Source organism: Rissa tridactyla, chromosome 1, assembly GCF_028500815.1.
Source record: "Rissa tridactyla isolate bRisTri1 chromosome 1, bRisTri1.patW.cur.20221130, whole genome shotgun sequence".
Lineage (NCBI taxonomy): Eukaryota > Metazoa > Chordata > Aves > Charadriiformes > Laridae > Rissa > Rissa tridactyla.
Genome location: NC_071466.1, coordinates 19271438 through 19291950, shown reverse-complemented (window position 1 = coordinate 19291950; position 20513 = coordinate 19271438). Strand labels below are relative to the sequence as shown.

The following is a 20513-nucleotide window of genomic DNA, read 5'->3' as shown; positions in this document are numbered from 1 at the left end:
TTAGAAAAGTGAGCAACAACGTCACCCTTTAGCTTTCTGGCTGCTGGAGCAGCAGGTGCCCTCAAGCACACCAGTGCTGGAAATCAGGCCCCAGATGCCTGATGGGTAGAAAACATCCCAGATCACTTCTGTTCTCTGCGGCAGCAGCGATGGGGAGCTCTCCTCATGGCCACTAGCCACTGAACTTTTCCTGGTGTTAAGAATTAGAGACCTTTCCTTTCACCCCCGCCTGCGCGTACCGCCTGCGATGGAGGACACCAGCCTTCCTCTGGATGTCTGCTCTCCTCAGCTCTGCCAACCGGTTAACAGCACTCAGAAAGCAAATGCATCTGAGCAGCAACTGAAGTAATCTTTTCATATTCCACATAAAACGTGAAACATTCAGAAACTTAGTTAATGGATAACACAAACACTTAAAAAATCCCCACGTGAAAGACACTGAGGAAGCTAAAAGCTTTCTCCCCTGCGCCTTTCACCTGAGGAAAAATATCAGCTGTGAAGAAAAGCCAAAGACATGCTTCTGAACACCATTTTATGAGCAGTTGCTTTCACCGTGGGCAATGGGGTGTCTGGCTTCCACTGAGAACCAAGTATCTCATGCCCTTGACTTTTTCGGACTTTTTAAAACGACAAGAACTTTTTGCATTCAAAATGCCCCCTTCCCATCCATGAATTATGTTCCCAACTACAGTGCACGACACCGAGTGAGTAAAGTAAGTCAATGGGCCTGGGGGCTTCTTAAGTTACGCCACGGAAGTTTGTGCTCCCCCAGACCCTCCCAGTGCCCAGGGTGTGGGGGCTGGTGGGGGCCATGGAGCCTCCTGGCCAAGCCTGGACCAGATAAGTCAAAGAACCACCATATTTAGGAGTACCCTGACACCGGCCACTAAGCCCACACACAACTAGTACATTGTATTAAACGTCATTTTTATCCTAAGTGACCAAAGACACCTCCACAAGAAAAAAAGGGCGTTATGAACAAACCGAGAAATTTCATCTTCTGTCTCACACTAGACCTTTCATTTAAAATGGTATTTCAAACTATGGACATATATATTGCACAGGTGCCATTTATTTACTTTTAGGTTAAAGGCATTCCCAGCTATAATAATTACCTCTAATGATATAAAATTAGGTACCCATCATTTTCTTACAGCTGATTACTCCTCGGAAGCCAGTCTCATGGTTAGGCAAGAGTGTACTCTGCTATCGAGACTCAAGTTCACAGAATCACAGAATGGTTTAGGTTGGAAGGGACCTTAAAGATCATCTAGTTCCAACCCCCTGCCCTGGGCAGGGACACCTCCCACTAGACCAGGCTGCTCAAAGCCCCACCCAGCCTGGCCTTGAACACTTCCAGGGATGGGCCAGTGCCTCACCACCCTCACAGTAAAGAATTTCTTCCAAATATCTAATCTAAATCTCCCCTCTTTCAGTTTGAAACATTTACCCCTTGTTCTATCATTACACTCCCTGATAAAGAGTCCCTCCCCATCCTTCTTGTAGGCCCCCTTTAGGTACTGGAGTACAGCTAAGTATGTGATATATTGCATACACATTATGTTTCTCACATGCTACTTTTAATTTAGCCTGAAAAAGAATTGTTGAGGTAGATAATTATATATTTACAAGAGAAAGACTGTGAAAAGTTCATTATCTAAACATGGTTTCATGTCATTACATTAATGACATATCATCTATCATACCACCCAAATTGGTAAGCAGTTCCTGGAATATTTATCACAAAGTAAACTGAACTTATCTATTCAAGAACAACTGGAAAGGACATAGTTAAGAAATATTTTATTCAATATATCCAAATAGGTGCTGTTAAATAACTAAAGAAATATTTGCCACAGAATATAACAAAACATTACAGCTACTCCTCTAGGTTTTGTGTTCAGCACTTCACATTGTACTTAAAGCTCAGTTTCAGGATTCTCAAGATTTGTGATGGATGTACATTTGTCCTATTTGCAGCCCTTCTTCCTAGAACAACTTCGAGAGTTCAAGCAAAATAGCTGCAGCAAGGCAAAATGGAGGAAAGAAAAATTCCACATGTTCTACTCTAGCATCTATTATCTATGCACCATCTTCCATTTATCTTTCTTGCACTGCAAAGCCAGCCCAGTCTATTTGTCTACCTCCTATTAATGAATTATAAATATACCGGATAATTAAATTTCGGTATTTACAATCCTGGCTATGCAGTGGCACTATGTGTGATGCAAAGCTGTCGCTCTGTGTTAAAAGCAAGGTATGCAGCTCTCCAGGTCTTCTGGCAGCATTTCAAGAAGCCTTGCTAGAAACACTTAGCAGACATGCTCTTATGACACGACCACAGTGTATTAACCCTAAAGAGCAAGAAAAAAAAAAATCCACATAATTTCAAGCCATACACACAAGCACTAGCTATTTTGCTTATTAGAAGATCTAAAAGTTTCCCTCTGAAAGCAACTATTTTTGGAGTCACTTATATTCACCTTAGGGGTTGCAAGTGAGCTTTTAATGACAGTAACTCACTGCAGTAAGCCTGAGGCTGATAATCAGTGTTTATCGGCTCGTACCTCTATGGAAGAACAGCCGATGCCCTCTCCAGCCCCGCTGCCCGGCCCCCTGCCCTGCGAGGACACAGGTGGCCAGACACCAGGCAGCCCCTTGTCTGGACCCCAGCCCCCAGCAGCCAGACTCGGAGGTGGGCACTGCTCAGCATGGGCTGCAAGAGCTTAACACAGGTTTGCTCCGATATAGCTGCAGTCCCTGCAGCTCTGAGAGATAGTCTCAAATAGCTGCAGCCCCCCCATGCCTTTAGTACAATCCTACCAGCCGAACCCCATCTCCATCCTAAAACCAGCCCTGCCTATTACCGGAGTGCGTGCAAGTCCCTTCCTGAGGCCAAGCTGGGCTGGGACGGCAGCGGCGGGGACAAGGGCACCCCGCAACGAGGGGTGCCACAAGCCCCGCGGTGGACCACTGACACGTCTGGGGGTGATGGTGAGGCAGCAGCAGCTCTGCAGGTCATTAATGACCCGTGAAACAGCATTAATCCAGCACAACACCCGCGCTGGTGTGCCTCGCTGAAATGGAAAGTACCAGCTTTGCCCATGTGCGCCCACTCGGGAGTTTTAGGGGTTTTTTTAAAGATTTGTAAGATTTATACGGGAGATTCTTGGTTCTTGGTTTTGAATGTCAAACAAAACAAACAATGAGAGGTACCCAACAACAAAGCAAAGGCATCGTCCCAAGCATACCTGAAAACCATTCACCTTGCTCACGCTTGATCATATCACTAACCCACTTCTTACAAAGACATGGATGTTAGAAGGACACTAATATAAAGACATTTTCTGCCCCCACTACAGAAGGGCTTTCCTTCAGGTCACAGTTCGTCCATTAGAACAAAGATTGCCTTAGTCACTAATTAAAACAACAACCATTGACTACGGCAGCCTTTCCCATTATGAGAAAGCCCTTTGGTGTCATAGGTTTACACCAAAGTTAGTTTCCTAGTCCTTAAGATGAAAAAGCTTAACTTTCACATTGTTTCAGTGAAAACATGACCTCAGCTTGAGGAAAAGCTCTTCCTTCTGTTGTCCCTGAGGACGAGTGCAGAAGAGACCTGGTTTTCATTTCCCACTTCTTCCCAGGAAATACTGTTTGCCTACTTGGGCTCCACGTCCTTCTCCCCATTCCTGGGTACCAGAAGACGTCACACTTACAATAGATAATCATAGGAACATGGAAAACACAGATCACAGGGATCATCAAAATATATATATATATATATATAAAAATATATAAAAATCATCCCTGATATCAGTTCTGATTAAACAGTGCTGTTGGCAGGTTCCCTTCATAAAGCGTGGTGGATGACTCCACTCGCCTCCAGCTGCCCGTTCTCATTTTTCTGGGTCGCCCTCATTACTGCCTAGACCCCTGAGATCTGCTGTAACCTCTGGAGATCCAGCGCATGCTCTGGGCAATACCACGGATGACGACAGAGCAGCGAGAGGGACAGAATAAACTGCTGCAGATCACTGTCATCCTGTGAGGATGTGGAGTGGGACAGAGACAACTCGCTGAACGCTTCTGCAGTGCACGTGCACATCGCCCAATAGTGGAAAACGGCAATTAAGTGGCAAGAGATAAGCAGAGCATCTAAAATACAGTTAAATATACTAGTTGCTGCTCTGGGACAAATTTCACTTTGGTTTTACATCTCTGCAAATTCTGAAAACCAACTGAAGTCTCTGAAGTGTCTCTGGCTTCCACGCCCTGTGAGGGACAGCAGAGCACTTGAGACAAAGCTTCGCCCTGGGAATTTCCAGCTGCTCAGTTTTTTGTTCTCACACTTGGTGCTCTAAATATGCAACAGGATGAATATTATCACAGGGTTATTATTTCTGTCATAAATTTTAAAAACTACCTATATGAATAACTGTAAGTCAAAGTCCTCCAGGGACTGCCATAAATCCAAAAGCTGTCTGAGTGCTAGATTTAGTATTTCGATCATTGAATTAGCTGAAAGAGGTATAAAAATGCACGTTCAGAAGGAGAGCTCTCTGTTGGGTATACGCATTTGCACAGACTTCGGGGCAACAGTTTCAACCAGAAATGAACAACAACTTGGTTCAAGTAAATGAACTCCCATCCATGCTTCCAAAGGAGTACGGGGATTTGCCCTGCCAGGACGTGCAATACATCAAGTCTCTTAAAGTCTCTTCCTGGAAAGCATCTCCTAAATGTTTACAGTTGTCTAACATAAAGCCAAAATAGAGAGTTTTAAAGGTATTTAAGTGTTTGTAAAGCTTTCTCTACATACATATGGAAGAAACCAAATAAGATGTTTTTACATGTGTCTGCCTCTGCAGCTGCACCTGAGACAAAACCCAAAATGATGTAGCGCAGCCTCAGTGACCTGTCCCAATCATCCCAAGCCTCCTTTCTTGGTGACAAACACTGTCAACCAAGTGCATAATTTGAGATGCATGTAACCATCCTAAAACAACAAACAGTTTGAGCTCCAGAAATTAAACTGTTGCTCAAATTCTCTTGCAAATATGTGCGAGAAAGCCAGAGCGCAGACATAAGCCATATATATGTACGGGAGGCCCCAGAGGAGAAGAATGCAAGTCCCACCCTTGTTTTGCTCCCCACTTAGTTTTGCTCATTTGGCAAAAGGGAGCAGAGATCAGTGCCCTTCCTGGGTAGGGGCTCTCCGGGGTGGGGTGTAGGTGCAGAAGAAAAAGGCCCCAGGAAGGCAAGGGTTACCAGCCATCATCTCTTCGCTCCTCATGTCCTCACCACAGCCGAAACGAGTTGAAATTACCAAGGTAGATGGCAGAGTGGCTGAAATGTAAGATACCCCAGCAAACATCTGCTGCAATCCCTTAGGACCGTTGTCAGGTGTCACCACTTTCAGGGGACTGGATCCAAACAGACATCAGGGATCAAAGTGTCTTCTCCTTGCTCAAGATGACCACAGAAACAGTGAGAAGTGTTACAGTATAACCTCTATCGTTTGCTTTCTCGTACAATGAGGAATGGCTGGCTGCCGACAAAGGCATTGCACCCAGCGCGATACCGGGAATGGCCGCATCCAGGCTGCCCTCTGTGGGTGTCTGCTGTGGGTTACAACTGGCTGTACAGGGAGCCAGAGTTGTGGCATATCCTGGATTTTAGGAAGTCTGAGCCATTATTTCCTCTCTTGAAGTCATAGACGCATTAATTGAGGTGATAAACACAGCTTTTTCAGTCACCCATGCCACCCATGAAGGGAGACGGTCTGCTGCATTTCTGTCTTCTGACAAGTGTTGGTTGCTTCCATCTCTGTTTGGACCTACTGAGAGAGGTGAGAAAAAGGGGCAGACTCCCACTAAAAGCTGGAGTTGTTCTGTATTCTTACTATGGACAGTTACAGGCTGCACCACCAAAAGAAAAATATCTAGGCTTTTAAATCACTTTTCTGTTTTTGTCTTGATGAAGAAACTACGGCACCGGCTTATTATGGTCACACATCCTTAAGGAACTTATCATGATCACAGCACTAACTATAGGTTCAACGTTTTGAAAGACTGATGCTAAGCTTCATAATTTTAATTAGGTGCGGAGCACCTTTTTTTTGGGCCAGGAAAAGGCCCCAAAGGATTTCAGTATCTAGAAACTGGCTATTTACTGTACCAATAATCCAGCTGTTTGCAGACAATCCTTTCACACTCAGGACCAGACAGAAGGAAGTGCATTATCTTAATGCACATCTTAAAAAACCAACAGGCTTAAAGCTACACCTGAGTGTTACATTTTTCGTTGCACACATTTAACTCACTAACGCTCCTAAGATCTACATGATGTGCAGTCAAGAAAGGAAAATGCCTCATGTAAGCATGCTCCTTCTGAACTGGAGAGGCTTTACCCTTTAACATTCTCCTGTATTTTATAGCCACACACAGGAAAAAATCTTCTTCATGCTGCTGATTCCCCTCTTTCACTTTAATGACTTTATTTGTGCAGTCAATTGCTCACAGACATGAATAAGAAGGTGGCAATGCAGCCCTGCTTGACCATACCAAAGCTAAGGGAGCAAGAAGTTGAGGCCATGGAGAGCAGTTTCTCAAGATGATGCTGCTGGCGGGGGATATCCACACCTTTTCAAAGGGGTAATTTTATGCTGGATCTCATTTTAATCTCACAGACACTATATAAGTGCAGGGAACTGCAATAATTATTATTATCCTATTACTGTAATTGCTCAAAGGATTTTCTGCTAGTCTCCCATTTAGCATAGTATGTGAAAGGCTGACAAAGAAAATGTGATTAAGGTGTGAAGCTCTGGTGCCTGCCAGCTGTACTGAAGTGCAAAAGATTCCCATCATAAACAGTAACTGAAAGAATGATGGGCTTTCTGGGGCTTTCATCAGGAAATAAAAATACAGGAGCCCTTCAACATCTGTCAGAGACCCAGAGAAGAATGGAGGAAAGCAATCCAATTCATCTGTATAAACTGTCTTTTGTGGTACACCACCACCACTCCCTCCTTCCATTCACTCCCGTAAAATATTAAAGTATTGATCACGATGGAGTCTAAGGCAGGCTGCGGGGACTAAGAGAGAGATGGAAACTGGCACGTTTTTTCCGAGGTTGTATAAGGATAGAATTTCTTTTCTGTTTGTAACCAAGAAACAAATGCTTTATGCTCCGTCCCTTCCCTTCCTTTCCCTGCAGTAGTTAAGTTGATGGCTATTTGTAATCAATACGCTACAGGAGCTAATAACGCGTGGGGAACGCAGCAGGCACAGCGGCTCGTCCCTAGGTGTGGGGCAGGAAGGAGACGGGTGACTCAGCCCCGGGGACATCAGCTGCTGCCTCCAGTGCAGCAGCGCTTCTCCAGCACTGCAGAGCTCGGGAAGCGCCGTGTCCTCTGCTTCCACTGGTTGTGCTTCTTGCAGACTGTTCCCGTTTCGTCGGGAAAAGATGGGGCACGTAACAGTAAAAAGCAGGGAGGGAGAGGAGGATGGCTAATGGAAGGGAACAGGCTTTTCCCTCTGTCTCTGAACAGCACATTTTAGTCTTATGCTCTTCCATGTCTATTAACTCTACTGTACTCCACTGGACAGACACACGGACTAGTCATTACTTCCCTCTCTACTAAGTTCTAAGCTTTGCACAACAACACGTCTACCGTGAAGCCTTTCAAAGTCATGTCAGCTCACACCAGCTATAATCCCTAACTCACAAGCACCAGCCACACCTTCCTGCTCTGCCTTCAGAAGCAGAGAATTCCCCATGCAGCGAGCAGTGCTGCACGTCAGTCCTTCCCCCGCTCTCAGAAACCTCCTTTCCCAACATTGAGTTATGCCGTTTCATAAATACATGGCTCCTGCTGCATCTTGAACCCCTTCTCCCACACAACTCAGGGTACACAGAGGGTGAAAAGAAACTTCAGGTGCAAGGTCTCAAACTTATTCAACTTCTGACTCGAGGCAATCTGGCGCTTCTGAGTCTGAGAGGGCCCCCGAAGAACCGGGGCAGACCCACCTCCTGCCTGGGCTCCAAATCGCACACAACGCCTGGCTGAACCTTGCCAATTATACGCCACGCACACGCATTTGCATTAACTGTGCCTGTTCTTTTTCTGAGTTAGTTATCTAAAAACACCTTTTCATTTTCCAGCTGATTTTAATAATAACTGTATAATAAATCATTTAAGCAAACCATTTAATGGATGGACTGGTAGTAAACAGGATGCTACAAGTACAGCTATTAGTGTACCATAATTAATTGCTGAAGTCTGGTGATACTATTTCTCTCTGTTTTAATGACTTATGGTATAAGGAAAAAAAACATTTGTCCTTTTTTTCTTCTTTCCATATTGCTATTCAGGATAGTGCAGCAGATCATCAAAGACAGCTATGGGAGCCCTTCTTGTACTCCTTTATTCAGGCTTTTGCTTTCTGCAAATATCCTTGTGCATTAAATCTCATTCATCATCATGTTTGTGTTCAGGCCGCCATCTCTTCCGACACACAAAGCAGATGAAACCAGGGACTTCCAAAGCTAAATCCATAACTCTTGGTATCTTAAGCTAACAGCCCAAACCCTCCAGGTGAAAGCAGTAATAGATTTACATCCGCTGTGGCTCATAGAAAGTGAAATATGTGTAACATACATGACCATTAAGTTGTATTTGTAGGCAGAGGAGCCTGTGAATACAAATAACGTGAATTAGCGTACATTTGTTAGCAAAAACATACTTAACAGTCTTTGAACATATTTACCAAGCTTATATTACTGTTGCTTCAAGCCATACTCCCTGCTGCAGGGTTAGGTGATGTTCTTTCTCAGGAGAGGAAAAAAAACATGCCATTTATGTCCACTGGAAGTATTTTTCAAGGGAACTTGAAAGAGGCCCCAGTAAGTCCTTAGATGTCTTGCCGTGGCAGAAGCCTTGCTACTGTGGGTGCCCCACACTGCACCTCTGCACAGGCAAGACACGGCACCGACCAGCCAGAACAAACCTCGGGGGGCTCTGGGAGCTGAACAAGTGTGACGACTGGATGCAAATCATGCTGACTATGGTACCTCTCTAAATTAAAGACCACCAACAAACCCAGTAGGGAAATTTCTTTTTCTGCTTGCCCCCTCTGTGTGACTCCTACATTCAACACAGAGAAAGACAGTGAGGGGTACATCCAAATGATGTCTCAGTGACGTGACAATTTACCTGTGATTCTTTCAGTCTTTAATTCAACACTGCGTTCAGTTGAAAAAAGTGGGTCAACCAGAAAAGAATTATGGGTTCAATAAAGAAATTAATTGAAGCTGGCTCATTAGCATGTCGTTGGTCAGACTGGGTGACCAAAATGATCCCACCTAGCCTTAAACACAATAATCTGTGAACACTATTACATGCTATCCACTCTCCCAGTTATTTTGGTGACCTTCTTTACTTTTTCTTCTTTAAAACACTGATGCTCATATTCATCAGACAGCATTTCATCCCCTCGACTGCTTTCACATCTTTTCTGTATCATCCGTAAGGACTTTTAACTTGGATCACTTCCGTGTGTCACTTGTGACCTGCCAGCCACACGCTTTCATGGGACATATGTAATCCTGCAACAGATGCAGATGTATGTTCTCCCAATATACCAGTGTCCTCTTATGGTCTCTTCCTTGCACGTTTGCTTGTGTCTCCAGACAGCAACTCCAATTCTTATCAATATAATAATGTACTACTTAAAGTATTACCCCGTTGCTTTTACCACTCAAGAGAAACACTGAACAAGGACACTGATTTTAAAAAAAAAAAAAAAAAAAAAAAAGAGGACCTGAGAAAGAAAACCCCCTGACCAGCTCTCAACTGGAGGCCACGCAAACGGCTAGATACAGAGAGAGCATTAATAGGGTGTGCAAACAGCCCCAAGAGCCCACCTCCTACCTGCCTTGTGCTGTCTACTTGGAGTAGAAGCAAGAAAAACTCCTGAGTCAGCCAAGAGCACAGGACTATTGATTTTCAAAGGAAATTATGCTCCCAGTTGCAGTGTTTTTTAAAAGTCCATTCTTAAACACTCTTCTCAATTTAAACAAATGGAAATGACCAAGGCTGGAGGCCATTATTAGCAACCCTCTCCTGGACACATCCACACAGAAAACCTGGAGGAAATCACTAATACAAGGTCCTACACAACTCTGCTGAGACTGTGGATCTGTAAAATCTCGTTCCTTTTTCCCACCATCAGCTCAGGAGAGGAAACAAAGGGCTAAGTGTACTGATGTGCATGCACTTTTCTTTTAATATTATAGCTTTTTACTCCTGAATTTTACCTGAATGTATCTGTGCTTGATAAAGTGTTTTTCACTTATACTCAATAATGTTTTCCAGACCCGAACGCGGCACCATCCAGACCCATATCTCACATTAACTAGTAGCATGAAATACTGCTACTGTACATCAGGAATATTAAAGCAGAACAGGACAAATAATATGCTGTGTTTTGTACTCTCTTTGCTCTACAAGAATTTCCTCTCCTTCCTCTGCCTCTACCTTGAATACGTATTACACGAATCATTTTACCCACTAAGGAAACAGATCTGACCCTGACATTGAAAAAAAAAGCCATGTGATATCAGTTAAATCTTTAACAAAAGGAAATGAAGCATAACACATAACTGTGAAAGAAATTAACAAAACTAGAATATTTTGTACAATAATTCCTAATTATTTTGTATAATAATTTCTAATACTAACATATGCATCGCCTTTTGCCCCACAATGTGAAAATGTAAATTCCACATCCATTTATAAATGGATTTGAAAACTGAGGCAAACAAAGCGTAAAAGTCTCAATTCTTTTCAGCAATTAACTCTCACTACCCGTGAACCTTCCTAAAACACCTGTTTGATGGATATTCATTGGGCAGACCTGAATTGTACGAAAAGGTGATGCGCAAATAAAACTGAAGTTCAAATTTTATGGGTTTAAGAGAGCACTATGCAAATGCACCATAAAAGCAATTGGAAGAGCGTGCATGCAGAAATGGACAGAATCTACTCTACAGAGGGTCTCTGCAAGTGAGAATCAGAGGAATTGCTATGAATAGTTAAAAGCGGATATATTTTAATATCAGTCTTCAAAATGTGTATAAAGCCTTTCCCTGCCAAGAGTATAATAAATAAACTGGTGAAAAGTGTAAGTGCTTTTTGTTTCTCTTGTGCCCTATTTGTATTTACAGGAGAAAAACCAACCCTGCAGTCACGCTCATGTTGTCCATGACTTTAGAATATTGAAAGCTACTGCACAAGATTGCATTTTTCAGGAGCAATGGTTGCATATAAATACAACACTGAAATAGCCTGTGGAATACAAAAAAAACAGTAGCCTAAATGACATTCTTTTAAAATAGGCAATTATGTACCAGGGGTCCAATTTCTAAGCATATATTTTTTTAAAAAATAACAGGAGTTAAGCAATTTAATACTTTTAAACAAATTGAGCTGCGAGACAAAAGAATGAGAACCTGTTCACCTTGCAAAAAAGCTGATTCCTACTATTCCTTCATCATAATGGGTTCCAGTCTGCAATCCCTGCTCAGGTGGAGCCCCTATTTAAAACACCAACAGCTCTGCCTGGGCAAAGGACTGCAGGACAAGGGCAAATGTTTGAACTGGAATTTGTTAATGTTAGCATAGCTGGCCAAAACCCAGCAAGAATAGTGGCTTGTTAATAAGTATCCGGGTATTCCCCCTTGAGCCCAACATAAAGCTCATCTATAGTCAGCTTCTGAGGAACCTGGCGAAGAGGAAGGATGGGTTGGGTCTTTACAGTGCATTGCCAAGACAAAGGTGACATGTATGTGACCCTCTGCTTCCATCTTCTTTCCATAAGGAACCAGGAACCCAACAAACAGCTGCAGTTACTTGAGCAAGGCAGGCAGACGCTTCATCAGGACTATGGGAAAAAGAACAGGGAAGAAACAGAGCCCTCACAAGGAAGAAACGCTACTGAGACCAGACAGCTGACCCATGCGTTATCACACACCTAAGGACAAATTTTCTGAACTGCTCGGCGGTAAGCAGTTCCTATTGGGAAGGCAGGTGCTGCTGAGTAGTCTGGAAAATACTAGAACGGCTCAGAGTGCCAAAATGCAAGAGAGCTTCTCTATTTTAACTTGGGTGCCTCAAAAAAGACATCGCTGATATAGAATTTTTAAGAATACTCAACCCATAATGGCATTGGCAAACAATTGAATACATACCAGGTTTGTTAAAAGCAGTAAGATCTTTAAAATAAAATAAAAAAAAAATTAAAAAAGTGATGTAAGAACGCAAACTAGATAGAGCAAAATAATAAAACTGCTGAGAAAATGGTTAAAAGTAAACCAATGCCGAAATTTCCAAACAAGATGCTGTGATCAGGTAGTCTTTATTTTCCCAAGTTCAGAAGAAGAATTCTTGATTTGCACAGGAATAAATTCTCTAGTTTGACTTTGTGTGTGTCCTGACACGTAACTTCGGTATAAGTATGCCTACCTAAGTTGCAGAAGCAGAGCTGGTGCTGTACTAGTCCAAAATCTTTGCCTCAAGCCAACTACCCAGAGGAATGGAAATCCAGAGAGGAGCCAATTTTTCCCTTTAATTACACTGGTGCAATTACACTAGTTCTTAACTTTTGCACTAAATTTCACCTCCTTTAAGTCAGTCATATATTAAAGGGTAAGAACTATGAGATTATTTGGTCCAACATGTTTAAATCCAAAGAACTTCACCTGCTCACAATCTGAATTTGCACAATTCATAGTAGGATCTAAAACCGTTAAGAAATCAAAGCAGACGGCTTCCTCTCTCGTGAACAAGCAAGTCTCAAAACAATCAAGACCTAGAAATGAAATGCATGAGCTATTTTGACGAGCATACAAACTTAGATTACAATGATAAAGCTGAAGTTAATCAATTTAATTTACTTGTTAAAGTGCTTTGTCCTACACGAGAAGCACTGCACTGCGTTGGCTTCTGCAGGAGGAATGAAGGAACACAATCCTTGTTATTAATCCTCTGAAATGAAGATTAAATTATTTCTGTAGCCTATAATAAAGCTTTTGCATTTACAGTTTTAGTCAGTCCAGTAACACGCTAGGACAAAAGTCTTATTTCATGCCAGGGAAATGCATGTTCTGCATTTTCCCTGAAGAAATCTGACTATATTTCAGCAAAGGCCCATCATTTATTTTCCCAACAATAACCTTGGAAATTAAATCCAGACTCTGATGGATTGGAGCTATTGATGGTTGATTTTCTCTCTGCTGTACAGCTATTTAAAAGTATCACATTTAGAGCTATGAAACTCTTTGAATATGTATCTTCTTGTATCTTAAAAATATACAGTATCCTTCTTATGGCAAATGACACCCAAGTACACATGTATTCTTTGATTCCATCAGCAAGTGCTAATAATAGAAATTTTAAGATAAATTGTTTTCAATAATTGGAGTCCAGTTTGAGATAAACTCCATGTATTAAAGCAAAACACTCACTTCAAATGGGTTTTTGTAATCGATCCTATTTTAGAAGGGTACGATTTAATCCAGTTCCATTTTTCTAGCCAACTGGCACACTATTTGCTTTTGCAGTTCAAACCTGACCGTATGGTACGCCTTTATGGTAACTCTCAATATACTCCAAACTGCATCCTTGGGAATACTGTACTGCTCTTGATAGCAAAACACCATTCAGCTGTACGAAACCTCACTTTCTAAATAAAGAACACCGTGGTTTTAAATGACACTGATTATTAAACTAAGGTTGCACTCCTATTGCTAAATTGAGTTGTAATTATAAAGCAGAATTAATAACGAAATTTAATGAAAATCCCATTATGATGCAGCTTAGCAAATCAAAGCTGAAACTGCTGTAAGTAAAATGACAGATAGTCACAACATAAAGGCAACACTACATTTGAGTCTATTTCCTCAGCTTTCGGGATGTCTCAGCAGACAAGTTAACTCCAAAATGACATTGCCTCTCCCCTCACAAGCCCAGAGACAGACCCGCAGAGAGGGCAGGGTGATGAGGGAGGTTCCTGCCTGTCCTCAGGGCTGCCTCCAACCTTGCTGGGTCTCGTCCAGAAACTGGATTCATGCTGGTGAGGCAGAATCAGCCCCTCCAACTTCAGGTCATCAACCCCGCATTAGTCCAGAGGGCATAAGCATCAAAGAGACTAACTCTTGCAGAAAGAGGAAAGTTATTCCAAGATGTGAAATTTTTAATTCCAGTGGGCTTTTCTTCTTCTGATCAGTGTGGCACATAAAACACAAAGTCGCATTTTTGGAGGTTTGTATCTGCTGGGATTAAAATCTGGTAAGAAATGAATTGTGCAAAAGATGAAATCAGAGGAGTGTCTGATTTACCCCAAACAATGACAACTTATTAGGAACATCCTCATCTCAGAATACACATGAAGTCAAACAGAGAAAAGCTTTACTTCTAGTATGAAACACTAATGAAAGACTTGAATTGATCTCTTTTCTTCCCATTTTAGCCTAATCCTGTACAAGAACTGCAAGACTGGTTATACATTAAGGATTTTTGAAACTTCAACAGAAAAAAATCACAACCACAAGACAAGAGCTGGAAGGCAAATGATTCTTGGTAAAATTATAGAGCTACCTCTCAAAAGTATGCAAGCAGGTTTAATGTTGACTGTATTGCCGAGATATACTGATGTAATATAGATGGTGCATAGAGCGGAGAAAATCATTTTGCAATCAGATAAAGAATAAATATATACAATCCTCTCCAAAAACCAATGCATTGCTCCATCACCTGAAATCAAGCTGAAGGCAGATTTCCAATCACAAGCAAAATTTCCTGCTTATAATGTGCAAACCGATGTATGCCAATAGTCAAATGTTTCACCTCTGGTGTATTGTGTTCTGATGAGTAAGAATCTTGTACTATTCATGTTTTGCAATAATTTCAGCGCTCTCTGTCAGTAAGAGAGATTCTCTGAATAATGTATGCAGTGCAAAAGAAATGAACAGAGTTTAAATAAAACACGCAAATGGGAACGGGAAAGAAAGAGAACTATCTCCAAACTGATACAGATCAGATCAATTTTGCAAACTTACAACAAAGTCTATCTGCTTAAGCAACCTGTTTCATGAGCATTCATGGTTTAGAACAAAAATACTAACGTTCTGGGCTTGCTTAAAGAAAACAAAATTGTGTAAAAGATAACCATTAGAAAATAGATAGTAACCTGACTATACAAAAATTATTTCAGTTCCAAAAGTACTCCTGGGTGGACACTTGGCTACATGTTTTTATCTAGCAAAAAGAAAAAAAAACAATTCAAGTTTTGCCAACGTTGCAGTGAGTTACCTGCTAATGCGCCATCCATAATCCTTTGAAATAGTCTGTTTGCTGTCCCTAACACACGCAAGGGGCCAGGCCCCGAATCCTCACAAGTAACCGCTGCAGCAAATGGGAACAGAAATAGAGGCAACTGGTCGCGTCTCAGAGCTTTACGCTTGAACTCACATGAATATTCATTTCAGTCCAGCAGCTCGAAGGCTTTTGTACTGTATATTTGGGGACGTGTGCGCTGAGTAATTTCTACACAAATAGCAAGATCCAAAGTCGCTGTTTCACAGCGGTTCAGCGAAGAGTTATCATTTCATATTGCCACGAAATCACTTAATTCAGGGCTGATGGTGGGGGTTCTTTAATTAGGTTAGAAAATCTCACACATCTGCGCTTTTGAAGCCTCTGTCAAGCCAGCAAATTCAATCACATGGAAGCCGGTGTCCTCCAGCTATCAGACAATTGATTTTTTCAGGATTCTGCTCATATTTAGCTTAAGGGACATGCGATATGTTCATTCGGTTGTCAGTCAGTTTGCCTACGTTCCATTAGGAGAAGATTTGTTGTTTAAAAAATATTCTTCAGTATTAAAGTGTTTTAAAAAAAGCAGAAGACATTGGATTATGGTCACGAGACTGCAAAATGTGAGATAAATACAAACTTGGACTAATGCAAAAATACATGTTGGTTAAAGTGGGAAGTACAGACCTAAATTAGGCCTGTAGGATTACGCCTATTTATTACAGACATGTACAGAATTTTATGAGCATACACACACATAAACAGATACATTCACCTTCCCACTCTTTCTCTGCCTCCCTCCATGCTGCAAAGATTCATCATCTTCAAGTCATTAAACTCTTTGGAAATTAAACTGGGTTCAGTTAAAAAAAAAATAAAAAAAAAATAGGGGGATCCGGTTATGAATCACTATTTCTATAAATGACAGCAAACAGAAGGGGACAGTTCTTCCTCAATTAAAACAATGCAAGGTGAACAGAACCTAAGGTGGTCGGAATGAGAGAGAAGAATCTGCTGCGAATAGTCTAAATGAGGAAAGTTTGGGGCAAACCCTTTTTGAATCTATGGTGTTAGTCTAACACGGAGAAGTGGTTGGATTTTAGACAATTTAAAATTTATGCAAATCAGAATTAATTCACTAACGCTCAAATGGAAATACTGTGCAATACCCTTAATCCAAAAAGTAACACTAGCCTCGGAAATTATTTGGTAGAACTGGATGCGTAGGCAGAATCTAAAATAATTGACTTCACCTAAAATTACTGATTTCAATATACAAAAATTTTAGTCCCCTCCTCTTTCACTAAAAATGAAAGTTTAAAAAAGCTACTGTGTCATTTGTCTTCATGGAATATATAATCAGTGCCTGCAAAAGTTGACACGCATTGTCATATTTTCTCAGTGAAGTACACCTGCACAGATCTGATTCCTTCCAGTTTCAAAGCACCTTTTGAAATGTTTTCTCCTTATGGAATTTGATATTGATTTTCACGCTAAACACAACTAATACATTGCTTAATATGGAATTCACACTTAATGGGACATCAATCTTCCCTGCATAAAATGAATGGAGCCATTTTGGCAGCTCAGAAGCTTTTCCTGTTAAATAAGGTGGCAAGGTCAACTGAAACTTGGGAGTACCAAAGACTCATATAAATAAATTTAGCAATCATTCAATAAATTATACATGAGAACTGCATGGTAAATTTTACGTTTACACATTAAAAAGTGCCACAGAGATAGCTGTGAGAAAGTGGAGGGAAACGTAGTACGTATTTTAAAGGCAGGATGAACACTAAGACCTTCTCCAGTATGTTTCTATTTTAAACTCGCTCAGCAATATTGCTCAGGGCATCTACTTCCAGAGGCGATTCACTCCTGAATGAAGAGGAGGGATTCGAAAACTTAAAGGCCACAGAGGAAAACCTATGGAGTCCTGAAATGCAAACATCAAAGTAGTAATGCTACCACAGTCTTCAGCTTTGCCACACTATATCCCACTGTCTTACATGATAACATGAATTCCTTTTTATAAGCCAGACATACGTGAAGATAAACAGAAATAAAGCTTTGCCACTCTCAGAGATAAAGCAGTATCCAGCACGTGTTTTAACCACCGCTAAAGACCCTGAGATGATTTAAATGTAAGAAGTTCAGCTAATTATACTTTCCTTTTTTTTTTTTTTTAAATAAAATTTTACCTCATTTGGTAAGGGCATTTCTTTTTCTGTTTTCCTCCCATGGCGTATGCGCATCTGCGTGTGTGCGGGGGGGTGTGTGTATAAAATATATAGTAGGAAGAGGGTATTTGTTCCAGTTGAGGTGGTCTGTGAAATCAAGTAGATCAGATACTAACTTGATTTGGCACCAATGTATGGATGCATAGAGACATATCCACAGGATGTATGCATTACGAGATGATAAGAGACATTTACAACCTAGAATATAAGAGCAGGGCTGCCTCAAGTGACATCACCAGATCAACTGCAGCGTCAACCAACTCAGATATATTATCCTGCACACCACTGCTTCCTTCTCTCCTTCCCAGCCATTAGAAAAGCATTTGTGAGCACAAATATTACCGTATATTTTCAAACACACGCAAGGCACGCCATACCCAAAAGCGAACAAGAGTAACTGTGGGGTTTACGGACTGATCGAGACATTTCATAATTTTTCTTTACAACAAAATTCATCTCCATAGAAACCCAGAAGCAAGAAACTACAGCAATAACACTAAAGTAAATGTCACATCAGGTTAGTCAGCAGAAGGCAGGAGAGGGGATTTTGCTCCACTTAGAAACTAACAAGGATTGCTGCCCCTTTTGCTCTTCTGCAAAGGGTATCTACACTGAAGACAGACTTACTGATGTATTTGCAATGCAAGATAATGATGTGGTTTCCTGTTATTCCCACTGCAATTTACCCGTAAGGTGGTCAGATCAATGGCATGTTTACTTACAGGCATTTGTTACAGCGAAGCTGTTAGCTGTTTCAATGTTGTCTACATGAGGAACCAAATTAAAAGGTGCTTCAGATGCATTGGGGCTGGTGTTATGAAGAAAAATTGCTAATCGAAAAGCAGTATATTCCTGATCTGTGTTCCTGATGAAGAGACCACCTACAAAAAACAGAAAAAAAGCAAAAAGCAAAGGAAGCAGGGTGAATTATTTGCAAGCTACTTCCTATCTCGTAACACCAAGCAACTGTCTCTGACAAAGCTGCACAGTAAGGCAAGTCCTGAGACTTTAATGGATAAGGAACTAATCATATTCATAATCACAACCACTGCCTTTAAATCACTGCCCTCAATCGATTTTAACCTCCCTGATGCATTCATGCTTCTTTTCTGACTTCTCAGTTTCCAGCCTTTCATACATAGCTACCCAGATTTGTCATGATTACAGTGACCTTTGAAAGTGTTTAGCCTCCATCTCCGTGATACTGAACACAGTGGTAAATCAGCTACTCAACAGCCTCTTACATTAAGTGGCGGGCTGATTAAAGGGAACGATGCTTTCTGGATTAAAAAAAAAAAATAAAAAAAAATACCAACTCTGTGTAGGATAATCTGCACTGAACAGGAATATAATGAACTTTGCTCCTCTGCAGCCATGTGCAGGCAGGGAGCAGCTCAGCCTTATTAGCAGCATCTTTACGAGTCCACGAGAAATGATGCAGTGATGGAGCTGAGCTGGAAAGAATTCAGATAGCTGCGCCCCATCCGAAACACGTCCGAAAGGAGGGAAGCAGGAGGCGATGGGAAAGGGGTGAGGAGGGGGCACAGGACTACACGGAGAGACCTACAAAATCCTAAACTTTCCAACTATGGGAAGGGAAAGACGGGCAGCGTTGCCTTTTACCCTACACCCCTGCCGGCTACCGCAACCTCCGGTGCACGTTAACTCGCCATCCCTCCGGGAGCCAGGCAAAAGCGGGGGGCGGGGATGCCGGAGGGGGCTGAAGCAGCCCCAGGGGCATCATCCCCAAGCCCCTTCCTCCCCTTACCGATCCTCCACAGCCCGCAGCTGGAACGAGTTCTGCAAAAAGGCGAGCATCCTCCCTGCCGCCCGCGAACGCACACGCGTATGTATGTACACACACACACACACCCCGACGGAGGCAAACATACACAAATACACGCGGATTTTCCGGGAAGGCAGGGAAATGGGATAAGCGGTGGAGGAGAAAACCCCCAAACTGCCTTCCGAGCCTCCCTCCCAAACTCACTTTGGAAAGGATTGAAGCCCTGGACACACGCACACAGCCCAATGCAGCGCTTACCTATTTGCACACTGCTAGGAAAAGCTCCCATTGCTAGTCCCCAAAAGCCAGAAAACAACAAGACAAGCTGTCTGCAAATTATCCTCATCTTCTCTTTTGCCTCTCTGTCTCGCCTTCTCCCGCTCGCTCGCTCGCTAGATGCTGCTCAGAGAGGCATTGAGGACGAGGTGGCTACAAACAAAATCAAGAATTTAAAAAAAAAAAAAAAAAAGGGAAAGGGGAGAAAAAGAGAGGTTTCCTCCTTTCTTTTTCTTTTTCTTTCTTTTTTCTTTTTTTTTTTTTTTTGTGTTTTGTTTTATTTGTTTGCTATTCGCTCGCGCTCTGCCTCTCTCTCTCTCCGGTTGCCGTTTCAGCAAGCCATCCCGCCGCGCCGGATTTTTCCCGCAGTCTCCATCGCCGGGGAGCGGTTTCTGTCCGGCAGCGAATGTTGCACATGCAGAAGATGGTGGTGAGTTTGGCGGCGGCGGGGAGCGAGGGGGGGGTTGGCTGGGGGGTGGGGGGGGGGTAGGGGGGACGGACACGACACAGCGTCTAGTGGCGGCGCGGCGCGGTGCGGTGCGGGCGGACATGCGCCGTGCGCGCCCCCCCCCCCCGCCGCCGCCGCCGCCGCCTCCCGCACCCCCCGCACCGCCGCGGGCGGGGAGCGGCTCCGCGCCCGCCGTCCCTTCCGTTCCGCGCCGCTCCGCGCCGCTCCGCACCTCTCCGCACCGCGGTGCCGCCCGACGCTTCTGCAGCGCCGGCGGTCGCAGCCACCGCGAAAGCGACGTTTGGGGTTTTTTTGTTTTCTTTTCTTTTCTTTTTTTTTTTTTTGTGCCCCCCCCCCCCCCCCCCCCCCCCCCTTTCTGCCGCT

The 20513-nt window shown here is 42.7% G+C and overlaps 1 protein-coding gene across 3 annotated transcripts in view; it reads right to left on the bottom strand.

Moving 5' to 3' along the window:
• Nucleotides 1-20070, bottom strand: part of GRIA4 (glutamate ionotropic receptor AMPA type subunit 4) — a 229394-nt gene extending 209324 nt beyond the window's left edge. For all 3 annotated transcript variants that reach the window (XM_054187354.1, XM_054187362.1, XM_054187370.1), the window contains exons 1-2: nucleotides 19664-20070; nucleotides 18342-18500 (exon numbers count right to left, since the gene is read on the bottom strand). In XM_054187354.1, coding sequence (XP_054043329.1) covers nucleotides 18342-18500; nucleotides 19664-19751 — 247 coding nt within the window. In that variant the 5' untranslated portion in view covers nucleotides 19752-20070. The remainder of the gene's footprint in view (nucleotides 1-18341; nucleotides 18501-19663) is intronic.
• Nucleotides 20071-20513: the final 443 nt, after the last annotated feature.